At 60.1% G+C, this 18,276-nt stretch overlaps 2 protein-coding genes across 6 annotated transcripts; both read left to right on the top strand.

The window, feature by feature from the left end:
• The first annotated feature begins 4,259 nt into the window (after nucleotides 1-4,259).
• Nucleotides 4,260-8,068, top strand: LOC142052298 (uncharacterized). Of its 5 annotated transcripts, none has more exons than XM_075082117.1 (6): nucleotides 4,260-4,337; nucleotides 4,449-4,546; nucleotides 4,786-4,912; nucleotides 5,589-5,702; nucleotides 6,084-6,188; nucleotides 6,530-8,068. In XM_075082117.1, exons 2-6 carry the CDS (start codon nucleotides 4,529-4,531, stop codon nucleotides 7,711-7,713), a joined length of 1,548 nt encoding a protein of 515 aa, XP_074938218.1. In that variant the 5' UTR covers nucleotides 4,260-4,337; nucleotides 4,449-4,528; the 3' UTR covers nucleotides 7,714-8,068. The 5 variants fall into 5 exon arrangements, with proteins under 5 accessions (XP_074938218.1, XP_074938222.1, XP_074938220.1 ...); XM_075082121.1 differs by lacking the exon at nucleotides 4,260-4,337 and having other exon boundaries at nucleotides 4,350-4,546; nucleotides 6,533-6,598; nucleotides 6,764-8,068; XM_075082119.1 differs by lacking the exon at nucleotides 4,260-4,337 and having other exon boundaries at nucleotides 4,350-4,546; nucleotides 6,530-6,598; nucleotides 6,764-8,068.
• Nucleotides 8,069-10,205: 2,137 nt separating this feature from the next.
• LOC142053985 (uncharacterized) lies at nucleotides 10,206-16,635 on the top strand. Its single transcript, XM_075086189.1, has 6 exons — nucleotides 10,206-10,240; nucleotides 14,589-14,826; nucleotides 15,645-15,713; nucleotides 15,889-15,948; nucleotides 16,143-16,217; nucleotides 16,336-16,635. Exons 1-6 carry the CDS (start codon nucleotides 10,206-10,208, stop codon nucleotides 16,468-16,470), a joined length of 612 nt encoding a protein of 203 aa, XP_074942290.1. The 3' UTR covers nucleotides 16,471-16,635.
• Nucleotides 16,636-18,276: the final 1,641 nt, after the last annotated feature.

The following is an 18,276-nucleotide window of genomic DNA, read 5'->3' as shown; positions in this document are numbered from 1 at the left end:
CCAGGTCCCAATGTCCCTGACACCTGGTGTCCTGGCGTCCCCATGTCCTGATGTCCTCGTGTCCTGTGTCCCGTGTCCCAATGTCCTCATGTCCCAGGTCCCGATGTCCCTGACACCTGGTGTCCTGATGTCTCTGTGTCCCATGTCCCGATGTCCTCGTGTCCCAGGTCCCAATGTCCCTGACACCTGATGTTCTGATGTCTCCATGTCCTGATGTCCTTGTGTCCCAGGTCCCAACATCCCACGTCCTGATGTTCTTGTGTCCAAAGTCCCGATGTCCCCTCTCCTAGCCCTGCTGTTCCCTGTGCCAAGACTGAGCGTTGCAGCTCCGTGGCCCTGCAGTGCCTCGGCAGGCAGGTACCAGGGCTGTCAGGCACCAGGGGAGGCCACAGAGAGGCAGGACGGGTGGGTCACAGCTGCATGGATGGGACTGGGAGTACGTCCCCTGGCTGCAGAAGTCACAAACATCTGAGACCCTGGGGAGGTTTCAGGGGAAAACCCCAGTGTCACAGGATGGGACACAGGCCTCACTTTCTCCTTCCCACCCACTTCGTTTCCAGTAAGAGGGACTGAAACTCAGATCTTCCCCATTTCTGTCTGGTTTGGTGCTTTTGCTGCACCTGGCCAGGGCACCCACATCCTGCCAGGCCGGTGGAGCCACAGGCGGCTGGAAGCCCCCGGAGGGTGGGTGGGGTCCCAGGACATACAAGTCCCACAGGAACTCCTGCCCACACAAAGCCGGTGCGGTGCCTGTTTCGCAGGTAGGAAGACCTGTGGGGCAGCAGGCTGTGTGAGAGCATGCTTCAGGGGTGCTGAAGGACGTTACCAGTGTCCCCAGGCAGCCCCGGGGAGGGTCTCCTGGGGGGGACAGCCTGCACGGACACCCAGGGACCTGGCACAGGCAGCACCGTGGCACTAAAGGGAGTCATGTATGTCTGCTTCTGTATGTCCAGCGTGCTCCCATTCCCGTGCCGCCTGGGGACGGCGGGGGGCTCAGGGATGAGGCTCCTCCTCGGAAAACGCCTGTTCAAGTCCAAGTCTGTGACTGAGCCAGTGACCGCAAGCTGTGCACAAGAGTGCTGCAACGGCAAGGGCATCGCGGTCGTTGACACGGCTGATATTTTTGATCCAAGAGCTGCCCTCGCTGAGGCGTAGAAAGGAATTACTCATTGCGTCAGGCCGTCCTGCCTCGCCAGGCACCCCCACACTGCTGCAGGTAACCGAACTGGGCCAATCCATCAAGGAGGATGAGGAGGCTGCACAGAGGCAGCAGGACATTTTTGGAGCTGATGGTTTGAGGCACACGATCGTCTCACCCGTGCAGAAGACCTGGCGGGGAGGTCGCTGCCTGGGTATTGTGGCAACGGAGGGCTCCAGGACGTGATCCCACAGCGTGGCAGTGGGCACCATGGCTTCAACAACTGAGCAGCCAACGCCGAACGGGACCAGCAGGTCGCCAAGCTGATGGGGATGGTCTGAGCCATGGCGCGGGAGAAGGGGGCAAGTGGTATGGTGACGGGACGTACCCCATTTAATGGAAGAGCAAGCGGAGCATCTCATGGAGAGGTACGGAGCAGAGGAGAATGGGAACGGCCCAGAGCTATGCCATGCAGGATAACTGTGGGTTGCAGGATAATTCTCTTCGTCCTTGCTCTGTTTGTCCTGATTTTCCTTATTATTTTCCCTGGTTTTCCTTATTTTGTGGTAGCGATGAATCACTGAGTCACAGGACCATTGAGGCTGGCAGGGACCTCTGGAGATCATCTAGCCCATATATATAAACTAAAATACCTCTAACCTACTGTTACTGGCCTGGCACTGTCCTACTGCGGTGCCACACACCCCGCTGGCTGCCCCCATTTACTGCTGGGAGCTGCAGCTGGGCTCTGCCAGGTGGGGGGCATTTTGTTTCCCTCCCCAGGTCGGTGAGGTGAAGGAAGGCCCAGGCAGACAGCCCGGGTGCTCTGGTGGGGCCTTGGCACCGATGCCCGAGGCACTGGGGTCTCTCCGTGGCACTGGGGCCTCTCCATGGCACTGGGGTCTCCCCGAGGCACTGGGGTCTCTCCTGGCTGCCTCGGGGCTTTCAGCTCCGTCTTGCAGCACTGGTCCCAGGGTGACGGGCATGGGAGACGACAGCGATCTCCTCCCCACTCCTGGCCAGCTCGTCTGGCTTTCCTGTGCAACGAAGATTCATCACAGCAACGTCGCCGGAGCCACGGACACCTTGAGGATCAGCAAAAGTCTCTGCAGAGCCAGGAGTGTCAGCAAAGCACCAGGGTAAAAGAGATAAAAAGGGGTCCTTCCGCAGGAGGAGGAGAATGTGAAGTGCGTGAAAGACTGATGCGACAAGTTTAGAGGAAAATAGCTTTAAAAACTTAATTGGAGCTAAAATAAAGGAATTTCCTCCTGAAAACATTCAGGTGGGACAGAGAACTGCTTTTTTGTTCTTTTGACCCAGATGTTCGCAGGGTGCAGGCAACCGTGAGAAGTCAATGTCCTCATAATGACCCGGTGCAGCACCACCCTGTACGGACAAACTTGAAAGCAAGGAGTTTATTAAACTTGAAAACAAGGAGTTTGTTAAACTGCCGTTAGGGAAATGCAATCAACATTTCTGTCTCTGTTGACCTGCAGTTCTTGTTTGGAAAGAAATATTGGCCAAGCCCTAAGCAGGTATTACCATCTTTTTTTTCTTTTCTTTCACCCTCTGGAATACCAGTAGCAGAACTTAAAACAATTTACCAAAGGCGCCTGCGCACTTTGTCCCGGAGTTTGCATTGTGCAGCCTTGGTGGGGTGGTTGTGGCTTTTCTCCTCCAGAGTCAGCGGCTGGAGTTTAACAGTGGCCTGCAGAGCGCAGCAGGTTGGAGGGAACATGTGTGGGACAAAGATTGACCCACAGATCAGCCATGCTGCACAAGCGGCCTTGCATAGGCTCCCACTGAGGGGCTGGCACTGCCCTCCAACAGCAGAAACTCTGCAATAATCACAGAAATTGGCAAAGTGCATAAAAATAGCAGCTCCTCGCTAGGGAATGCATTTTAGCTGGGTTTTCTCCCCCCCAGTGCCCTGCACCCACGGCTAACACCTCAGCTCTGCCCTCCACCTCCGTGCATTAACGGAGTCTCTCAATTGGTAATGCTTCCATTACATGTGGGATCCCCAGGTTGAAACCCTGGTACTGGAAAACCCCAACAAGGACACATACCCCATACAAAGGTTCGGAGTTCTGGGATATACCGTGTTCCTATGGGGTCCCACATTAACGATTTACAACTAATTATCCATAAACAACTCATTAGCCTCCTGGGGTAGGAGGTTTTTTGTGTGTCAATTGTACTATCCGGATTGGACAAAAAATGCTTAAAGGATCAAGTACATTCATAAGGAGGCAGGTCACAGCGAGCACAGCCACCCCACTTGTCAGGAGCCTGAATACACCAACCTGGGGATAAGGGAATGTTATATCTGTGGTGTGGGGGTTCGCCGTGGGGTGGGGGTCCCCCCAACCTACAAGATTCCCAGGGATTTCCACCTTCCAGGGACATCATGTCCAATTCAGTGTAAGGTTACAAGGGATCTTCACTTCCCGGGGATGCCACGTCCGATTCTTTTGGGTGGCGTTTGTAGCTCCCTCGCCGAGCTGTTGCTCCCAGGAGGCACCATTCCGCACACCTCTCCTGGTCGCGTTCACTGGCAATCGGCAGATCGCCAGAGAGGGCACATTCAGGCTGCCCCGCCGCGCTCCTGGGGCAGGGACGGGGCCGCTCCCTGCGGGTATTTTCCGTTCTCAAGTGTATTTCGGACACACCTTCGGTTTAACACCTCCATCTTCAAATTTAACATTCACGAGGGATTTAATGAAACGGCAGCGGGTTTCAGACCCGCCGATGCAGGGAGGTCCGTGCAGAGGCCTCGGGCTGCCCAATTCCAGGCTTGGATAAAGCACCTTCAGGCCCGGTTTAGGGCACGACGAACCGCCCTTGGCACCGGCCGCTCATTACGGCCACGATCGCCGCGTAATTAACGAGGATGAAACTCGAGGCGGGGGGAACCAGGCCAGGGGAGGCCGCGCCGTAAGTGACCCCGACGGGCCAATGGCGGCGCCGCGGCCCGTCACGTGGTGGGGGAGGGGGCGGGCCGGTGCGCAAAATGGCGGCGCCGAGCGCCCCGCGCTGGTCACGTGCAGCGCGGCCACGCCCCTCGGATTGCCATGGCAGCGGGTCACGTGCACGCTGGCCACACTTCCGGTCGGCCATGGCGGCTTACGGAAGGGCTGGGACTCCGGCCGGAAGCTTGTGGGCGGTGGCGGCGGAAGGAGGTGCCCGCGCAGCTCGTGTTGGGGGGGCGGGGGGGCGCCGCGTCACGCGGCCTACTTCCGGCGCGGAGCCTGTGGCCGGCAGGCGCACCGGAAGCGACGCTCTGAGGCTTCACGTGTCGGCCCGGCAGGGAGTGGGACCCCCGGGAGTGGAGCAGGGACAGGGACCCCCAGGAGAGGAGCGGGACGTCGGCAGGGCCCCCTCGGCGCCATGGCAGGGCAGATGCAGGTAGGAGCTAGGCCCGGCCCTGCAGTGCCCCCCCATGACATCAACCCCCCAACCCCCTGCACTCCCTCAACCCCCGTGACTTCACCACCCCCCCCCCATGACATCACCCCACCGTGACATCACCCCGCAACGGTTTTGGCCTGGGGGTGGGAATGGCACCTGGAACACAAACCCGTCACAAAGCCCCCTTCCCCACCTGGAGGGCGGGGGGTGACGGGGCTGCGGCCCATGTCGGGCAGGGAGCTGTGACCTTCGAGGATGTCGCCGTGTACCTGAGCCGCGCCGAGTGGGACACCCTGGCGGAGCAGCAGCAGGAGCTCTACCACCGCGTCATGCTGGACAACTACGAGCTCCTGACGTCCCTGGGTAACCCTGCGGTTTTCACTCCGGTGGGGCCGCAGCAGGGGTGGGGGATCCTTGGGTCTGTCACATCCACGCTGCTTCTGGCGCTATAGGTGTGTTTTGAGCTACAGTGACATGTCTGGGGTAACTGCCCTGAGCACCCGTGGTCCTGGGGGAGTTTGGTGCTGGAAAAACACCAGTGGCTCTGTCCCCTCCCCTGGGCGCTCAGCGGGGCAGGATTAGCACGTACCAGGCAAGGCGCAGGGGAGCGGACCACAGCAGCGTTCCCTGAACCAGCATGGTCCCTTCAGAGGACTCATCCTACTGCCACCAGGACGGGAGATCTCCAGTTACCGGCATAAAGGGTCTGAGCCGGGCACCTGGGAGGATGCCCCATGCCCCACAGCCACTCCTAAAGTGAGCAGCAGAATCCCTTGCCAGGAAAGCCTCTCAGCGGAGTTGGGAGCTGGTTCCCCTTCTCCCATCATGGCTCTGCCCTTGTCCATGTGAATAAATTGATCTCTGGGAGCAGCTCCAACATTTCGCTTGCTTTTTTCCATGTTTCAGTGTTGTTTCTGCTTGGGTTCTTCCGGTCATGGGGAATTGCAGTGTGGGCTGTTGCAGAGAAGACTGTTATTTCCTCGTGTTAACAATTCATTCCTAACGTTTTGCATTCGAACACGCTCTGCTCCACCCCCAGGTTACCCTGGCCCCAAACCTGACATCGTGTACCGGATGGAGCGCGGGGAAGCGCCATGGGTCTGCATGCCGCAAAGCCCAGCGAGGCAGGACAGACCCGGCAGCCCCTCTCCAGGTGAGCAGGAATGATCCAACCCCTGCAGGACCTCAACGGGGAGTGGGGGCACATCACAAAGGCCGCCCCAAGCTCCGCTTCTCCCTAGCTGTGACCTGTCTCTGGGCTCCCCACTTGCCCTCCTGTCCAAATCCCTCCTCGCTGCCTCTTCTGAGGCATTGCCCCCCTTTCCCTCCAGCCTCTAAAGCTGTGGCTCCGCAGAGACGTTGCAGATCTGCTGCTCTCATCCCACGGAGAGTCGTCCCTGCTTTTGGCCACCTGTGAGCAGGGTTGTCGTGTCTTGGTGGCTGGTGGCAAAGGGGGCTTCCTCTGTCCCCCATGGCTGTGGAGCCAAAGGGCTTCCCCGGCCAGGGAGGTGACGTCCGCTTGGTTTCCCTGCAGGATGCAACGGGGACAGGAGCTGGCTGGAGGAGCCTCCCTCACTCTGGTGGCCCAGTGCTGGCGGGTGTTGTGTGCCGGAGGAAGGGATGCAGAGACCGTGCCCAGGTGAGTCCTGGTCGTGTCCCCTCCCTTCCTCACCACCAGATCCTGGAGCAAAGAGCCCAAGGTGGGCTCCAGCCACCTCTGCCGCAGTCAGGCACCGCTGCCGGGGCTTCTCCCACCCCTGCACAGGCAGCCCCTGTAGGCAGGGCACGATTCTCCCACCTGCCCAGGCGGAGGTTGGGGATGCCGGGTGGCCCCTGAACCAGGGAGAGCAGCTCCTTCTCACTGGAGAGCGGGCAGGCTGTCAGCATCCACCCCGTGCCTTCAGCACATCTCCCCCTCTCCCTGTCCCGTCACGATGCCCAAGCCGGGAAGTAGGTAAGCTCTTCCCAACACTCTCCCAGCAGGAGGACAGTACAGGCAGTGGCGTCTCTACTCTAGAAGACTGCTGAACAAGCTCACATCCGTCACAGGTAGGAGCGAGTTGCTGGTGGCAGCAGCCGCTGGAGGAGTGCAGCCGGCAGAAAGCCGAGAGCAGGCACGGGTGGACTTTGGGCCTGGGAAGGAGGGAGCAGAGGGTGATAATCAAGGAGTCATGGAAAATGTAACCCAAAGCAGAGGATTCTCACCTCATCCAGCGCTGGAAGAGCAGAACAAAAACGCAGATCCTCAGGAGCATCTGTATGGGGAGGGGTTTCAAAGGAGCGGCCAAAACGGTCAATGCACCTTGGTAGAAGCAACATTTCTCCCAGAAAATAGGGTTGTGGATCTGAAGGAGACTATTTTGAAAGACCACTGTTACTCCACAATGAGCATGACACAGCTCTTGCCTTGTGCCCCACAACCGTGTCCTCTGAGAGAACACGACTACTGCAGAAACAGCGAGGTTTCTGCCTCAGTGTTTCAGGACCACGAATACTGCCACGTGCAAATAATTCCTTACCAGGAGAGAGTTAATAAAGTTACTCGTCTTCGTAAGCCTCAGGCCATGCTTCACAGGCTGGAGAAGCGAGGACCCCAGGTAGGGCGAATCGTCAGGAAATCCAAGCAAACCGTGTGGTTTTGCAAGCCTTGCGCCAAAAAGCAGTTGGCGTGTCTCCGACATTCCTCCGACGCGTGCTGTCTTTCCAAACCTGCCATTTCAGCAACTGTTCCTCCTGCTAAGGCAGAAGACAACCCTGCAAAGGGAACGTCTAGGGCATTTTGTCCTGCAAAGCAGGAGGCTGCACGCTGCCGGCCACGGAGTCGGGGCAGGTCCCAAGGGAAGATGTCAGAAGCGCCTCATAGAGTGGTGGCTGCACCCCCACCCTCCAGTGCGGCTGTGGAGATGAAGAAGGAAGCGACACGCCCCAAGGTGTCCATTCGCCGCAAGGCACAGAGGGCACAGCCCATCCAGACCCCTGATGTTAAGCGAAATCTCAAAGGACAACAACTTGTTAATTCGAATTATGAATCGCTGCGTGATGCCTATAAAGTGGTGATACGGACCGTCGACCACATGTTGGACTCCATATGCCAGAACTTGGAGCTCAGCAGCTTCTCTCAGCGTGGGGGATTCTGGCCCACCATCGTTCAGATAGACAGCTGACCGGCCGTGGCGGGTCGGCGGCGACTGTCCTGTCTCTGGAGGCGAACAGTTGGGACCTTCTTCCCCACGGCAAAACAGAACTGAGGCGGTTTGAGGGAAGAAACACCGTGAAAGACGTAGAGAGGTGGATTAGTGGGTGTAAAACCCAGTACACAGTGCCTGCGGAGGAAACGGATTGTCTGATGGGTGGAAAAGGCCAAGGGAAAGGGAAGGATCAGCGCAGATAAAGGAGGAAGGACAGGAAAACGGAGCGAAGGGGGAAGAACGGGCAGCTGGTTGGTACATTTTCTGGCCAGGCAGGGCCCGGTCACTGCGATGCATCCTGTCATCTTATTAAAATGATCTTAAATTACCATCCTTGTTGTCACACCCTCCAGTCTGTCTGTCTGCATCCGGGTTGTGCTCGCAAAGGAGCAGCCGCTCGCCAGGCCCAGGCGGGGAGGAATCCCTGGCGTCTTTGGGGCAGCCTGGCTGCCGTTGGTGCTTCAGTCTGCCTGGCGCAGGCAGTGTGCCTGGCTTTCTGGGTTTTCCCACTATGAATTTAAGCTGAGTGAATGGAGAGAAGTTTTTAGGGTATGATATTAAAGGGAGATGCTCTTTTTTGATGAGACTTTGCGGCTATCACTTACAAAAGCGGGCAGGGACATACTGTGCAGAGCCCTGCAGCGTTCTCTTTCTAAAACTACCGAAGGAAGGCACTGTTCAGCAGATCCCTGTAGTGGGGACACTGTCACGGCTGCCCACAGGAGGTCCGTCCTGGACCAGGAGGCAAAGGTCCCGGAATTCAACTGTGGCAGCTGCCAGGAAGAATGGCTGGATGTGTGGGACACCGGCGAGGGAAGCAGCAGTGGCTGCAGGCAGCTCCGTAGGGACAGCTGGGCTTGGCCGATGGTCATGAGGCAGCGGAACCCACCCTGGGTGAGGAAAAGGGGACTGGGACCATCTGGAGAGGAGAGTCCTGCAGGGCCAACAGTGGCCAGGGAGCCACAACGCTCATTCCAGGCAAGGCTGTGATTAATCTGGTCATAGCAGAAAAGCTAAATTTGGGTCTAAGCATAGCAAAACTGGGATGAATTTGTAATATTTTTTATCAGAAATAGTGTGGTCTGCAGGAGGAGGGAAGGGATGGTCCCCCTTTACCAGCCTCATCCCCTCCCAGGTGAGGTGCTGCCTTTCATTACTTCTTCGCATTCACAGAATCATAGAATTGTTTAGGTTAGAAAAGACCTCTAAGGCCATTGAGTCCAACCGTTAACTCAGCCCTGCCAGGCCCAGCACTAAACCATGTCACAAAGCGCCATGTCTAAATGTCTTCTCCAGGCTAAACACCCCCAGCTCTGTCAGCCGCTCCTTGTGGCATCAGGAAACTCTTGGGAGGCTGTCAGAAGCCATGCAGCCCTGCCCGTGGATGTAAATGCCATCACCAGTTCTGCCTGTCGCAGGACTGGGCAGACAACATGGAGCAAGAGCCAGGAAAGCCAGCTGGCTGTGCCCGGCTGGGGAGTCACGGCACAGCATTAAGGAATCCAGCAGGAGCCGGGCAGGGATGGGGCCCCTGTGCTGGGCCCTGGGGAGGCCCCACCTCGAATGCTGGGCTCAGGTTTGGGCCCCTCGGGACAAGAAGGGCCTTGAGGGACTGGAGCGTGTCCAGAGAAGGGCAGCGGGGCTGGGGCAGGGTCTGGAGCACAAGTGTGCTGGGGGGCGGCTGGGGGAGCTGGGGGGGTTTAGCCTGGAGAAGAGGGGGCTGAGGGGAGCCCTTCTCGCTCTCTGCAGCTGCCTGAGAGGGGCTGGAGTGAGGGGGGGGCTGGTCTCTGCTCCCAAGTCACCAGGGACAGGACGAGAGGGAACGGCCTCAAGCTGCGCCAGGGGAGGTTTAGGTTGGGTGTGAGGGAAATGCCTTCCCTGCCAGAGGGGTCAGGGGTTGGCACAGGCTGCCCAGAGAGGTGGGGGAGTCACTGTCCCTGGGGGGGTTCAAACACTGTGCAGATGTGGCACTTGGGGCTGTGGTTTAGGAGACCTGGGGGTGTTGGGTTGGGGTTGGACCTGATAATCTTAGAGATCCTTTGTATCATAAACGATTCTGTGACTCAGTCACTGGGAAGAGGTAAGGAACAGGAGTGCAGCGCCGCACCTGGGAGGGGATGAGGCTGGTAAAGGGGCAGAGCCCACAGGGGGAAAGGAGATGGCAAAGCTGGGGTGAGGTAACGCGTCCCGCGCACCACTCAGCATCGCTCGGGGCCGGCCGGGCGGGGGGGCGCAGGGCCACCCCCGGCCGGGCCATCCCGGGCCGCCATCGCAGCTCCTCCACTGCCGGCCCGACCTGGAAGCGGCCGGCTCACCACCCAATGGCGGAGCGCTCCTGAGGTCACGTGAGGCGCTTCCACCAATAGCGGCAGGAACGTGGCGTACAGCCACCAAAAATGGCGCCGCCGTTGAGCTCGGCCAGTCAGCGGGGCCGGCGGGCATCATGCGGGGGAGACCGCGCTGTCGCAATGAGTTCTGGGACAGAGGCGGACTTCCGCGTCAGGCGAGCAAGAGGTGCTTGAGGCGGCGAGGAAGGCGGGGCTTCCACCGGATGTTTACAAGGGGCGGTCACCCCCCCCTTCCACCGCGGTTGCCGGGGTAACGCGGGACGCAGCCTAGTCCAAGACTGGTGCCTCTGCCTAAATAAGGCTTAAGCCAGAGAGGGGGTGTTAGTGATGGATGAGGTTCAGCAAGGCCAAGGGCAAGGTCCTGCCCCTGGGTCGGGGCAGCCCCCGGTACCAACGCAGGCTGGGGGATGGGGGGATAGGGAGCAGCCCTGCGGAGAAGGACTTGGGGGTGCTGGGGGGTGAAAAGCTGGACACGAGCCGGCCATGTGCGCTCACAGCCCAGAGAGCCAGCCATGCCCTGGGCTGCATCCCCAGCAGCGCAGGCAGCAGGGCGAGGGAGGGGGTCCTGCCCCTCTGCCCCGCTCTGTGAGACCCCCCTGCAGCGCCGCCTCCAGCTCGGGGCTCCTCAGCACGGGACAGACACGGGGCTGTTGGAGCGGGGCCAGAGGGGGCACAGAAATGCTCCGGGGGCTGGAGCCCCCCTGCTGCGAGGCCGGGCTGGGAGAGCTGGGGTTGTTCAGCCTGGGGGAGAGAAGCTGCGGGGAGACCTTATTGCGGCCTCCCAGTGCTTAAAGGGGGGCTGTGGGAAGGGTGGGGGTGACCTCTTTAGCAAGGCCTGTTGTGACAGGCCAAGGGGTGATGGTGATATCCTTAAGAAAATGGAATTTTTGGAACTGTTCACTGAAGTCATAACAATGAACTATGCGAGTCTGGCAAAACAGAAGTCAAAGGCCAGAGAAGGAAACTGAGAGATAGAGAAGCACTTGTTTTACGACTCTGTCCTTGAGGAGAGCTGAGAGACTGATCAAAGCAAACATCCCGTCTCAGAAGCCGCTGAGAACAGGGTGATAACATGTGTAGTCAAGAAAAACAGCTAATTGGGATGTAGATAAGAATTAAAACGAAGTGCCCAGTGCGGGGAACTGTCCTCGTTATGATACCAGAAATCAGGCCATAGGCCAGGAACTCCCCCCCCCCCAGTAAGTCCCTTAATCTATGAGCATGGGGGTTAAGTGAGCTGTACTGTTACATCCAAGTGAGATAGAAATTAACCGATTATTAGCTGAGGTATGTGGATATTAGCTGTGCTTGAGATATTTAAGTGTATAAATGCCTTGTAGTTTCTCAGTGTGGGGTGCAGCTTTGTGGGTTACCACCCAGCACCCATCTTTGCACAAAAATGTCTTAAATAAAATACCTTTGCTCTGTGTGTAGTTTGGCGTTTTGCACACCGGGCGAATGAACCTGCTTTTTGGGATAACAGTGGTTTTAAACTAAAGCAGGGTAGATTTAGGCTGGATATAAGGAAAAAAAATTCACAGTGAGGGTGGTGAAGCACTGGCCCAGGTTGCCCAGAGGGGTGGGAGATGCCCCATCCCTGGAAACATTCAAGGTCAGGTTGGACGGGGCTCTGAGCAACCTGATCTAGTGGGAGATGTCCCTGCTCATGGCAGGGGGTTGGACTGGATGGCCTTGGAAGGTCCCTTCCAACATAAACCATCCTGTGATTTTATGATAATGCCTCATTAACAAGGGCCTCCTCAAAGAACGCAAGTCAGCAGAACTCCAAGGACTGACAGTGGAAACAATCTGCTGCAAAGAATGTTTTGGAGATCAGGGAAGGCCACAAATCCATCAGCAGTGAGAAAAGGGAACTTCTGGCCCCAGAAGGCACTGAAAAACCGCACAACTGCCAAAGCCCAATAACTGGGGGGAAGGTAATTCTGGCAGGGGGAGATTGCGACCCTAACTAAGGATGAAAGGACTGACACCCCACCCCACCCCCCCCGGAGGTTGTGCAGTGAATAAAAATCACACCGTGGCTTTAAATTTAAGCGGAGAAAATACAGGCAAGTGGAAGACGAGGATGTTCAGCTGTCACCGAAAACCGGGAGTATTATAGAGCAGGCATGACTTTATTCGGCGCTGGGTGCAAGGGGGAATATTCCCACTAATGAAGCACCAGAGCGCATTTTGTCATTTCTACATGACAGTGCACACACCAGGCCTGTCTAACACATTATCACTGACCTGACTGAGCATCCCTTTCTTCCATTGGTCTACATCTGTGACTCTCGCTGGTTTCATTGTTTCACGGTTGTGGCATCCCTTGATCTTCCCTGTGTGAGAACTTTTCTTTCTGTTATCAGCCCTTGAAGTTTCTCAGCTCGTGAACCTTGAATGCCTTTCACAAGTTGGCTCATGGAGTCGTTTGCATTCCTCAGGATGGGGGTTCAGGTTGATGATGGCTCAAGCTGCAGGATTAACCCTCCAGTTACTTGCAACACGGTCAGGTGAATGGTTAGGTCTTAGACAGGCGTGGTGTGTTCACCATCATGTGTAAACATCAAAATGAGCTCCGGTACGTGTGTGGGATTTGTGGAAATATTCTGCTTTGCACTGGTGCTGAGTTAAGTCGCGCCTGCTCTTTAATACGCCCGGTGTAAGGAGTTTTGTTCCTGTTTTTTGGCAGGGGCAACGACAAGCTCTGGACGCCCCTGGGGACCAGGAGGTTGAGCTGCCATTCCTTCCTCTGTGCTCAAATCCATCGGGAATGCGCCACCCCCAGCCCAGAAGGGAACATCCCATGGCTGTGGGGTCAGGATAACCCCCCCCCAGCATCCCAAGGGAGTTTTTTTGCTGGGAAAATATGAGGTTTGGGTCTCCCTGAGCCGGTGGATGCCACTGAAAACCTTGGCAGTGATGGCACTCGCGGCTTGGGGTTTGGTGTTTTATTTTCCTCCGCCTTAATCAGAAAGGGAAGAAGTAACGGTGGAACGGGGCAGGGCGTGACCGGGCGGGTGCCGGGAAGGCGTGTAACGCCGAAACGGGGGAAAAAAAGCCAAAGCACTGGTGTCAATCCCGCTGTGGCGTGTGCAGGGACAGACAGACAGTGCAGGCGTGAACAACCGTGCGGACAGGAGGGCGCAAAGGCGTCAACCCGACCTCTTTATGCTTCACCGACCCCTTGGGTCATCCTCATTCCCTCACCCGTCTCTTTTCCTGTCCTTCCTCCCCTCGGTCTGTTGGTTGGGACCCCTCCCCACTGCCGGGCCTTCCTCGACAAGCTGCATGCCACCCCCGTGGCCGGTCACCCCCCAGGTCCCCTCCCAGCAGGGTCCCCCCTTTGGTGTCCCCCTTCGGGGAGCTGGGGTGCTCCCTTCGCACTGATGAGGGTTCCTCTTTGTTCCCCCACCCACCCTTAATCACGCAGACTAACGGTTAGCATTTCTGGAAATGAGGAAATTTGGGTGATGAGGAGTACAGGGCCAGGAAAGCCGGGGGGTGAGCACCCAGCTGCAGCCACAAACAGCTGCATGACCCAAAACCCAAAGAAATAAACTCGAATGAGGGCAGGAGAGATGTGTCTGGGGGACGCATCATGCGGACGACATATCCGGCGGGACGGAGAAGGGCTGGCTCCATCGGTGGGCACCGGTGACGTGGGACCAGGCGCCTGCGGATCGGGAGATGCTCTCCGAGAGGTTGGGAGGCACATCTTAAAGCCCCCCCCGGCTTCGGGCCGGGGACCTGCCGTTAGCCGGGCACCGGCCGTTACGCTGGCATCTCCCGCGCGGGGTGAAACACGTGGGCTGATGTCAGGCTAGAAGTCGGATTCAACGGATCGACTAATTGTTCTGGCATTAACCTGCAAACCCGAGCACGAGACCTCGGCCACAGAGAACCAAGAATAATCCTGGAAGTAACATCCTTTGCTTGAGTGTCTAAATGCTCTCGCAGCTCCGAGCTTTGGATTAAAGTGGCGGGTGAGCAATAAAATCTCCCTTTCTGAGGCAGCCCAACACGCTGCAGCCTCCTTTTTACCAGAGAGGTTGACGATTCTTCTCATAATCACAAAATCTATGGTTTCTCGCTACAAACAGCCTCTGACCTGATGCAAAGAGACCTTGGGGCTCAGGGATTTTTCTCTTGTTTCCCCAGTTCTGCAGTGTTGTGCACCGAGGCCGGTGCTCGCGGTTTCCAGCTGGTGTCTTGGCAGCCCCCTTTATGCAGGCTTCTCTGTGACCAATTCTCTGGATTTCTTTGTTTTCTTTGATATATTTGTTTTTGTTTTGTAAAGACAAACCCCCCAAAGACCCCAAGTCTCCCACATGTGGTTCCTCCTTTACTGAATTCCCTTTTCCCCCAGTGCTGTGCAAGTAGTTATCTGAATTTATTCCTTTAATCCCCCCTCGCTGATACTCCTCTTTATCCCCCCCTGTGGCGTTCACATCCCGGCACTGGCAAGCACAGAGGCGTTTTTTGGGGCTCCCCTGGCACCAGGAGCTGCTCCCCGCAGCCGGGCACCGCGGCGCAGCCTCCGCCGCTGACATCAGGGGCCAAGGTCCAGCCGGGGAGCGCACGGCGGCACCGGGAGAGCCTGAGCCGGGCAGCCGTGCCCCCGCGCAAGGCCATGAGGCTGTGGCTGCTCTGCGGCTTCGCCGCCGCCGTGGCCCTCGTGGCCGTGGCCGGAGCCGACCACGACCACGGCGACTCGAAGAAGGTCGCACGGGGGAGAGAGGTTGGTGGTGGTGGTGGGAGGTAAAGGAGGGGAGTAACGGGGCTGGGAGCGGGGGAGAGAGCACTGCGGGGAGGGGGAGCCTCCCCTGGCATGGCACGGCATGGCTCCGGCACCGCGGGGGGCAAACTTTGTCCCCACGGGACACCGGCTGCTCCGTCAGCAGCACCCTGCGCCGAGCCCCCCCCTGGGTGGCCAGGCCAAATCCCGGGAGAGGGACTTTTCCACCCTCCCTGTTCCCTGTGCGCCGGGGGGGGGCTGCGGGCGGGCTTGGGGCACTGAGGTCCAGCCGAGCCCGTCACCCCCGAGGGCCGACAGTGGGGTTTGCAGCCTGCAGGCGTCCCGGGGGCTGCGTGCTCTGCCAGGGCCCCTCTTGCAGCCCCAGCGCTTGCACAACCGGCAAACATTTCATCAGGGGGGTGGCGAGGGGCTGAGCAGGGGAGGAGGGAGGAGGCAGCGGCCATGGGGGGACGGGGGCCACGGCTTCACTGTGCCGATGGGGAGGGAGGGTGGGAGCGGGTCGTTACCAACATGCAGCCCGAAACACGGCCAGGGAGCCAGTGCCGGAGCGGGGATGGCGGCCCCGGGGGAAGCTGGGGAGGGCCTTGGCACCACTGGGCACGGCAGCAATCCTGTCCCCGTCCCGGGGCGGCTGCAGAGGGGGCAAACCGGCCGCTTCCCCCTCGGTTCCTGCTCCCCGAGGCGCTCCCTGCCGCGCTCCAACCACCCAGCCCAGGCTTGGGGTGCTTACACAGGCGCCAAAGGGACCCCGGGGGGGCAGCAGGCTCCGGCACAGCCAGTAACGACCCTTCCCTCCGCAGGGGCCAAGCGTCGGGGGCCGGCGGCGGCCCCACAGACCCTGCTCGGGGTGCTTCTCCGTCCTGAGCGAGGTGAGCCAGCAGCATCGGGCCGTGGCCACACCGCAGCGCCGAGGCGGCTGCCGCAGGGGCCGGGGGGATGCCGTGTGCGGGGAGAGGTGGAAATGTGGTGCCGCCGGCTCCTCGGCGTCACCCCGACGGTGTCCGACGGCGCCGGCCGCTCCTGCACCCACGTCTCTCCCCACAGGAGTCACGGTCGATGTCCCGGCGCGATGGCGAGGACGATGAGGTTCAGCCGGGCAGGCGGGTGCGTACGGAGCAGTGGCGGGAGGTGAAAGGTCCGGAGGTGCTGCATCATGCCAGGCGGTGCCGGTCTCGGCCCCGGAGCTGCCGACGGGGACACCCAAGGCAGCCCCCGCCCGCGTGTGTCCCCCGGGACAGGGTGTCCCCAGGCCTCCCCATCGCCTGGGGCTTGCTGTGACGCTGTGCTCGCTCCCGCAGGAGAGAGCCAGGAGGGAGGACAAGGAACCGGCGCGGCCCGTGAGGCGCCCCGGCAGCGTCCTGCTGCCGCGACAGGTAATGGCGGAGCCCCGGCAGGATCCCCGGTCTCGTCTGCCAGCCGCAGCGAGACGCGGGGACGGGGACCCCACCCATCGCGGGGGACCCCCCTAGCAGACCCCGCTCTGTCTTGCAGGAGGTGCTGAGCGCCCGGACGGTGCGGCGAGGAGCGGTGCTGGCAGCTGAGCGCAGCCCGATGCCAGGAGAGAGCTGGGGGCCCAGCCACCCCCAGGCTGTGCCGTGGGGCCCCCCTGGTGCCCCCCAGCCCTGAGGCAGATGGGGATGCCCAACCCCCTCCCCCCCCCCCGCAGGGCACAAGTGAGCCTATGCCCGTGCCAGCACATCCCCGCTGCCCCCCCGTCGTGCACCCCAAAGTGCTTCTCAGGGCAGCCCTCCCCTGCTTTGCCAAGCCACCAAATAAAGCCAACGAGCCGGAGGGAGTGGGGTGCATCTGGGGTGGGGGGACACGGTGGGGGACCCTCCAATTAGGGTTGGGGAGCAGCAGCCCCAACCCCTCCCAAAACCAGCGGCGAGGGCTGGGTGGGGGTAGGACGGGAGGCACCCGGCCGGCGGGCGGGCAAGGACAGGGAGTCCCACACCCTGCCTAATTAGTGTTAACAGAGACAATAACCAGAGGCAAACGGGCCCAGCAACACCGGTCGATGGGCAACGGTGGCAACAGGGACGTCGCAGCCGGTGTCCTGTCCGTGTGTCCTGGCTGTGTGTCTCTGGGACACGAGCTCAGCTTCGCTGCTGGTTGAACCCACAATGGGGAAGGTGGCAGCTGCGTCCCCACGCTGGGGCAGAGACTGGGGGCTACTGGTCTGTACTGGGCTCCAGTGGCTGGGATGGAGGGTGCTGTGGGGGGGTGGCTGGAGGTGGCGGCTCCTGACATCCCTTAGGAGCGGCCGTGGGGCTGCAAGGTGCCGTGCCGTGCCATACCACGCTGTGCCATGCTGTGTGCGCAGTGCCATGCTGTGCCGTGCCGTGCTCGCGACGCCGTGCTGCATGGGACGATGCCATGACATGCCGTGACCCGCCTCTGGGCGAGCGTGTCCTGGGCAGAGAATGGTGGCTGCCCCGCTTTCCCTGCTGCCTCTCGCCGGGGGGCCGGGGGGGGACCAGACCTGCTCCCCGCCAGCTCCTCCAGGCACATCTCCAGGCTGCGGAGCAGGCAGCTCTCCTGCGGTGCCTCTGTTATAATGGCAAAAGCAATTCTGGTCCCTGTCCCCCTCAGCAGCCGGGCATCCCTGGATGCAGCCGGGAGCAGGGGGACGCCTGGATCCCCGGTACCAGACACCTGCACCCCCTCGCCCCGTGCCAGGGTCCCCAGCCCCGTGGCTCACCCACTGCACGCACCGTCCCTGGCTCCACCGCGAGGCTCCGCCAGCCCCGGGGGGCTCAGCGTTTGGCTCCCCGGCACCCCGCGCACCGCCGGGACGCGCCCAGGTCCCCGCCGGCACTGCCTGGGCACGGGGACCCCACGTGCCGTCCCCACTCTGGCTGGGACAAGCACCGTGGCGGGGCCCTACCGAGGGAGGCCGGCAGCCGGGACATCCCCTCCGTCACCTCCCCAGCAGCTCCCTCTCTTCCACCGAGAACCGACCACCACACCCTCGAAGGTCACTGGGGCCAGTCAGGACACGAGTGGGGGTCCCTGACCAGCCCCTGCCAGGACAGCAGAGCTGGGAATAAACCACTGGTGTCTGTGGGGAACAGGGGTGTGCTCACTAGTGGTGTGGGGATGTGCCGTGGGGCTGGGGAGCAGAGCCGGCCTGCCAGGGGACCTGCCGTGGGGCCAAGCCAGGCTTTGCCGCCGGCCGCCCCGGCTGCTCGCCCCACCAGCATGGCAAAGCCAGGCTCAGCACGTTAATGGACCATTCGTGTGGAGGTGCTTCAACCCCTCCGGCCGCGGCAGGGACCCCTTGGGGGGGTTGGGGCTCCCCTGGAGCTCCAGGGATCCATGGGGGGGACAGCCCTGATGCTGAACAGATCACAGGGCCCCCCCAGGTGCAGGGCTGCGACCTCGCTTTGCTCGCCGGGGTTTGCTGGCAGCCCGGCAGCGCCCAGTGTCCGG

Source organism: Phalacrocorax aristotelis, chromosome 2 (genome assembly GCF_949628215.1).
Source record: "Phalacrocorax aristotelis chromosome 2, bGulAri2.1, whole genome shotgun sequence".
Classification (NCBI taxonomy): Eukaryota; Metazoa; Chordata; class Aves; order Suliformes; family Phalacrocoracidae; genus Phalacrocorax; species Phalacrocorax aristotelis.
The sequence above is the reverse complement of the archived record's forward strand: the minus strand, read 5'-3'. Positions and strand labels throughout refer to the sequence as shown.